The sequence below is a fragment of the Anopheles merus genome, chromosome 2R (genome assembly GCF_017562075.2).
Source record: "Anopheles merus strain MAF chromosome 2R, AmerM5.1, whole genome shotgun sequence".
NCBI classification, from domain to species: Eukaryota; Metazoa; Arthropoda; class Insecta; order Diptera; family Culicidae; genus Anopheles; species Anopheles merus.
Window position 1 is genome coordinate 40,011,123 of NC_054082.1, and position 6,770 is coordinate 40,017,892.

Consider the following 6,770-nt stretch of genomic DNA (forward strand, 5'->3'; position numbering starts at 1 on the left):
ACTTTCTTTGTGCAAAAGCGCTAAAAGCGCCACTGTTGTGTCGACCGCGCACGATCACGAACCAAACCAAACCCATCCATCCAATCAATTTTCCGGGGGAGCCTTCGAAATAGCGCCACGGGCACACGCTTCTTTTTCCGCATGTTTGGCTCTGCGCGAAAAATTAACTTGCACGGTTTTATGGGTGCGGTCGGTGCAAGGCGGAAAACGCAACGGTCAGCATCGGGAACAATGCAAAAGACAGCAAGAAAAAATCGCCACAAGGAAATGTGGGTAATGTGTAATAACACAGTGCAGCAGTAGAGGCACTTCAAACAGGGGAAGTAGTATTTTTTTACATCTGTTTTATTCATGTTTATGTAGATCAGTTTTTTCCGCCCGTTTTTGGGGTTGTTTAATTATTTTTTTAATTGTTTTTGTTGTTCATTTGTTTGTTGCAAACATTTATTAACGATTTTCTCTTCTTACGTCTCTTTGTTTTGCTTTAATTTCAATTTATCCTTATCATTATATTAGTTTCTCCGGTGGCAGTGGTTTGGGATTTGGGGGTTGTTTTGTTTTTGTGTTTTTTTTTGAGTGGCTTATCAGATAAGACTTGAACCGAGCCCGTTCGCGTCGTGGCCGTCGATCTCGAACGTGGGATGATCGTGTTTGTAGTGATGGTGGAAGTGTTCGTGCTCCACCTCCTCCTTGATCACGACCGGCTTGTGCACCTCCTTCTTCACGATCTTCTCCTCCTTAATCACCGTCGGCTTGTGGTGGTGGTGCACCGTTTTCACTTCCGTGTGCACATGCTTCTGCTGCTTCACTTTGACCGGTACGTGGATGATGATTTTCCGCCGTTTGCTGTTGTACGGGGTGGGGTGGCGGGCAGTAGAGTTTGCGGCGGGAAAGGGAAAGATAATGGTAAACGTGAACAATTTAACTTTGTTTCAGTCCCGTGCAATGTGTGTGTGTGTGTGTGTGTGTGTCTGGGTGTTTGATTTCCGCACCACACGACTGTTCTCCTCGTCGGCGATGGTTCGAGAAAATTCGCCCGTTTTGCTTACCCGGCAGTGGCGGATTCGACGAGCAGGAACAGAAGCATAAATGCCGCTAGGATCTATGGGGCGTGTACCGATTGTTAAACGATCGCAACGGCCACATTCGGAAGCACCGGGTGCCGACGATGATGAAGGTGAAAACAGATGGAACCGAGGAAAGAGAGAAAATACATTTAGCCAGTGAGATATACATAGCGAACCAAATCCGAACGGAGCAGAATCAGGTCCACGAAAAGGAAAGTGAAAACGACGTGAAACGATCAATTTGACGTTACTGAATGGATCGTTTTTCAGCGATGTTTGCGCCTTGGATATGGCAGCTTGTTTTTTCTTTCTTTCTTTCTGCATTAAACATAGCCTCTCGTTAGTTGTTTTTTTTTTTGTTTCGGTAACGAATTATAAAATAAATTACCGCCATCACTTTGGCTGCAGGCCCGCTCTGTTAGCTCATTAACCCTTCAAAAAACTGTGCTCAAGATCATGATCATGATGAGCGGCAGCGTGAATGTATGTATGGGGAGCTATGGCTACATGCCAGAAAGCTTAACATGCCAGGTTAAATGGCACTAATGGATCATCTTCCCGCCAGAGGAAGCAACGGGTGCAGAGAGACAGAAAGAGAAAAAAACACTCCCGTGTACCATTAACAATTTTCTCACAAAAAGAAAATTAGGAAAAAAACGTACTGCCAACCATTTAAACGGCAGTTCGGCAGTTTAGTACGGTGATCTACCACCGTCAATGGTGGCATTAAACAGACACTTTTGCCATCGAGAAGGTGTGAAGATGCCAGGTATGGCCTTTGGTCTTCGAAATGGTAGAAGTAAAGGTGATTAGTGCGTCGGGAATCGAACCGGGATGAATTTCTCTATTACACGCGCTATATAAATCATACCAAGAACAAGGTTCGTGTTTTGGCTTATGAGTCACGCTAGAACTCTAAGTACTTAGTGTACGAATTTAGGTATTTTAGCATTTTAGTACCCAATGTTTTAAAAACTTTGAACGTTCATAATTACTTAAGTTCCAATTATCTTAGCTGAATAAAAAGATATAAAATTCTTTACCGATGGAAAACAATAAAAAAGCTTTTGAAAGTATAACGTACTAGACATAAAGGATTAAAAGTTACAAAATTTAAACAGATAAATCAAGTAAATCAACCTTAAGTCTCTATTAAAAAATAGTAAATATAGAAAATAGCTTTATAACTGTGACAAATAACGCAAAAGTTCTATATTCTGCTAATTACGAACTCATTTTCATGATTGGCCTGTTTCGGGCCAATTTGCTGTGTTTAATTGTTCACTATTAATTGATCATAATTGATTAATTAAACTGCACAGCACAGCCACAACACAGTTCAACATCGTATACAACATCGTCCACTAAAAACACCAGAAAACACATCAGTACATTCAAAGGTATCGATTTTTACACTTCATCACATCTCCGTTTGATACACTTTTTTAACCACTCCCCCGAATGCAACAATTGAATTGTAGTACACAATTCACTCCCGCATTACACTACTCCCGAAAACTGCATCTGAAAACTCTCTCTCTCTCCGCGCCTAATTGCACTCCAGTTCACACTACGACCACCACACTCACCACCAATCGGAGCCGCATTGTGAAGGATGTATTGGGAAGGGTAATGAAATCTCGAACGACTGTTTACTTCGTTGCCTGCTAACTGATAATACATAAATGAACACCTTTGCTGATATGGCGTTGCTTTTTATACGGCCATCCAACACCCCCACCAACCAGTGCAGTGTGGTGGCAAGTGGTGCAGCCAAAAAAGGAAGACAGATAGAATCGATGCACCCGATGCACCCAATGAAGGTGTGCTGCAAGTGCGCATCGTACACTTCTCATTATGAATCGTTGGTGCTCTCTCCCTCACGCGCAGCTGCTTCACTCGCTTACTTTCTTTCGCGCCGTCTCTTGCTTTCCTTCTCCGCGCGGCAGTGCAACATGCAAGGGAGCCGCCGCCGCCGCCGCCGCCGCCACCGCCACCATGGCTTATGCACTCGTTCTCAAACCAAACTGGTGCATGTGCATGCATGCCGCATCCCTGCACACGTCGTGGAAAAATTAAGGAAATGCTATGCAGCTATTTTGCAAGTGTGTCTTTCTTTCTGCCTTTCTTGCTTTCGTTTTAAAGTTTATGGTTTTTTACACCATTTGCAGGTAGCGATATGGGGTCGATAATGGGAAAGGGGATTGAGTAGGGCGGGTAATGTAGCCCAATGGGAGTGAGGAACGATAGCACAAACGATTAGCCGAAAGCCAAAACGTTTGCATGCAGTGCATGAAGTGAAAAGTTCTTTAGTAGAAAACAAAATCTCTGAAATATAAGTAGGTTAGTAAAAGCCTTAGCTATATATAAATACAATAAAAATAATGAAGCATAAATCAGAAAAATACGTAAAACAAAACTAATAAATATTTTAAACAAATGAACAATCACATAATTCAATCAACCCCGTGATTCAGTAGTCAACTCGCACGACTTTCCCAGTTGTTCAACGAACGGTCTTACTGATAAATTTATAAAAAAAAATTACAAAAATTGTTACACTGTTTTCATCAAAAGTGCCGTATCGCTAAATTCCTACTCCTTAATTCTATAAACTTTTCCATCGCGCTCATCGCTCATCGCAAAGCGTGCGTGATTAAATCCGCGCGTAAAGCTGCTTTTGATTGACAGCATAATTATGCTGCGGTTTAAACTCGGCGCGATGGTTCAAGAGGGCATACATTATTATACACAAGTGCACGTTTAGCACGACAGTCCATCACGACTCGAGGAACACTGTTGATGGGGGGGGGGGGGTTTGGAGCAATTTGCACATGCCAAAAGGATAAAGCAAAAAGTGAAAAGGGATGCAAAGAAATGGGGAAATTTTCGGCTATGCGGTACGAAAGTAAAGTTACATTAGTAAAGACGATTAAATAGGTTACTGTGCGGGTGGTACAATTGCACCAAACATAGCACAGAATGAATGGCCCGCCATTCCCTTCCCCACACGCATTTATGCAAATGTTTTACATTCCATAAATGCACCCTGGAAAGAAAGGGAAAACACCTTGCGATAGGCAAATCATACACGTTATCTAAACGCACGGGGCTGTACCGATTATGCACTTTCGCGTTACCTTAAACTCGTCCAAAATATGGCGAACACCCGAGTAAACAAAGGTAAGGAATAATTAAGTTGTGCTGACCAGTTTCGCAATAACCCAACGAATTCGAATGTTTTGCTCTGATTGGGTCGACGATGTGTGCGCGCGCGTTCACTGTTTTTATGGCGCCCATTCCTTCGAATGAAGCAAACATTGGCTAATGATGTGCTTTCGATTGTAGACACAGTGTTTTATGATGATTTGCGCTTTTGCGTTTGCATTTGTAACATGCATTGACCATTTTGTACGAGTCGCGTCCGATTGGCGCCAACTATTTTGTACAACTAATTGCAGACGAAATAAGAACCGTGACGCACACAGCATTATAATAAGAAAGAGATCCTGGAAATAATTAAGCTGTGCTTTATGCTTTATGCTTTGCAGTTGCATAACTGCCATTGTAAAGACGGGGCTCACTACGCGGATTTCCTGGACAATAAATAAAACATTTTATTGCTGACGCATGTTACAATCGATTCTAATAAAGTGCGTACACTGCACGCAGCAACTTCCGCCAGCCCCACGCAGCATTAAGCGTAATTTAACAGTGCGATCGCGGGTTCCGTAATTTTTAAATTTACATGATGAACATAATTTTTCACACACCCGCCGGCGCCGAGGGACTGATCGATCGGTGCACCGGAGGAGACTCGGAAGGAAACCACGTGCAAGCGCGTGGGTAAAACTGCAATTGTGTGCAGCCGCTCGAATGTTCGAAAGATTAGCGCCACAGCGCGTTCGGGGTGCGTAAAGGTTGATTGAAGCGGAAGTTGTAGGCGCGCTTGTCTATGTTTGGGTGAATGCGCACAATGGCTAAAAAGTGTAAACATATACACCGCAGCAGAAGTTAAGTTGTTATAAGCGATCTTCTCACCCTAACGAGCAGCGTCCGCGCATCGTTGTGTGCTGCAGGGAGGATGTCAAACGAAGCGCCCGCGTGCTGAACGATCGAAAAGCACACCCATACACGCTTCAGTAGGTACGCTAACGCTAGTGCTTACACAGATCACCATGGTAACGATGGCTCTTTGCTGGTATGCTTCCCTTCCGCTGCTTAGACATCATCAACACAACTTTGGAACGGAGATCACACAGAGACACAGAGACACAGAGTGGTGTTGGTCTAGTGAAAGTAGTCAATCCACTTCGTTTTTGGCCCCTGCGGGTGCTTCGCCGCAAAGCGAGTTGAGGTTTTAGTGAAGCTTTAGTGTGCAGCATCCGGCCGGTGCTCATCAAACGCTTCGTGAAGCTTGGCAGGGCACTTCTTCCCAAACCGGTGACGCGTGACTTCACTGTTCAAACCCTAACCTCCAAACCTTTTCTTACGGTAAGTGGTACAGTTCGGTGCGGTATGCAGGTTGAGTATATAGACAGTGATGTTAGAAAAGCTAGTCTTCCCAGAGGGACATGGAACGAGACACCAAACTGTAGTGACGCAAAAATGTGAAACCATCGCTTGAGTAACGTTTTTTGTGATATGGATTAGATCGTCAAGACCCACCTAATGACGTGTGTGTTCCATTTCAGGCGGAAGAAGAACGGAACTCCCACAATGAGACTGTCCTGGATGGCGGGTTCATTGTGCGCCCGGCCATGCATCCTGCTCCTACTGCTGCTACTCATCCAGACCCTTCAGTTCACCGCATCGTACGATCCGACCGATAAGGAGATTGCAAACATTATCCCCCCGAAAGGAACGTTCGAAGCGTTCTACCCGCGCGAGATGTACGGCGTGAAGAATGGCAACTCACGACCGGCCCACGCGCACGGCAGCTTCTATGCGCACCGCAATCCGGCCCTGGTGGACGTGCGCAATGCTGCCGCCTACGGGTTCCGGTTCGATGGCAAGCGTCGGTTTAACTTTGATTAGCACCGGGTGTCACTGGTACGACTTTGAAATGCTTCATCTGTCTGTGTATTTTCTCTCCTTACAATAAAATAATGGCAAAGACACGCGCTTCCCACCATACGTTGGACTGTTCCTCCGAAAGAAGTCACATGCTAATGGCTGTATCCTCCGAAGAGGAAGCTAACAAATGGAGCACACAGCACGGCCATACGTTCAACCTCAACCGCACTCAAGCCCAAACCCAAATTGACAGATCTCCGTCAACGATCGATGATTGATGATCGGAGCCCAATTACTGTCCGCGCTCTGTGCTGATGGATCGCCGGTCGCTTTGCGGACCGTAAATCGATTAGCCCGGTCGGAGCATGATTAATTCCCTCAGGCGCCCCCCACCAATCCAACCCCAAGGGGATTCAAATTGTGGCAGATCAGGAATGCAGTGGTGGAAGACTGACCCAAGAAATGGGCTAACAAGGCAGAGAAATGATGGAAAGATGTAGACCACAAGATGTGAGATTCGATCGTTCCTGGACCTGTCGATTGAATGATTAATTCTTTTCCAGCACGCCACCAAGATCGTTTGCACGTTCGGAAGCGTAACGAAGGTGGATGAGTAATGAGAGAGCATTAGCTTTTCCTCGTGTTCTAATTAGCGGGGCACAAAAGCACAACAGCGCAGCGAAAGGC

At 45.0% G+C, this 6,770-nt stretch overlaps 2 protein-coding genes across 3 annotated transcripts in view; one reads left to right on the forward strand and one right to left on the reverse strand.

Annotated features, from left to right (window-relative positions):
* Window positions 1-359: 359 nt before the first annotated feature.
* LOC121587636 overlaps window positions 360-6,770 on the reverse strand; it is a 32,336-nt gene continuing 25,925 nt past the window's right edge. The window contains exons 1-3 of one of the 2 annotated variants that reach the window (XM_041904594.1): window positions 2,657-2,752; window positions 1,050-1,102; window positions 360-846 (exon numbers count right to left, since the gene is read on the reverse strand). In XM_041904594.1, the coding sequence (XP_041760528.1) occupies window positions 585-846; window positions 1,050-1,102; window positions 2,657-2,674 (333 nt within the window). In that variant the 5' untranslated portion in view covers window positions 2,675-2,752 and the 3' untranslated portion in view covers window positions 360-584. Of the gene's footprint in view, window positions 847-1,049; window positions 1,103-2,656; window positions 2,753-6,770 lie in introns of those variants that run through there. The other variant, XM_041904595.1, reaches the window with a different exon arrangement.
* LOC121587637 lies at window positions 5,293-6,191 on the forward strand. Its single transcript, XM_041904596.1, has 2 exons — window positions 5,293-5,561; window positions 5,762-6,191. The coding sequence occupies exon 2, from the start codon at window positions 5,787-5,789 to the stop codon at window positions 6,102-6,104; it is 318 nt and encodes a 105-aa protein (XP_041760530.1). The 5' UTR covers window positions 5,293-5,561; window positions 5,762-5,786; the 3' UTR covers window positions 6,105-6,191.

Excerpts from the sequence above, each read along its gene's own strand:
- LOC121587637 (XM_041904596.1), top strand. The coding sequence starts at position 5,787 with ATGAGACTGTCCTGGATGGCGGGTTCATTGTGCGCCCGGCCATGCATC.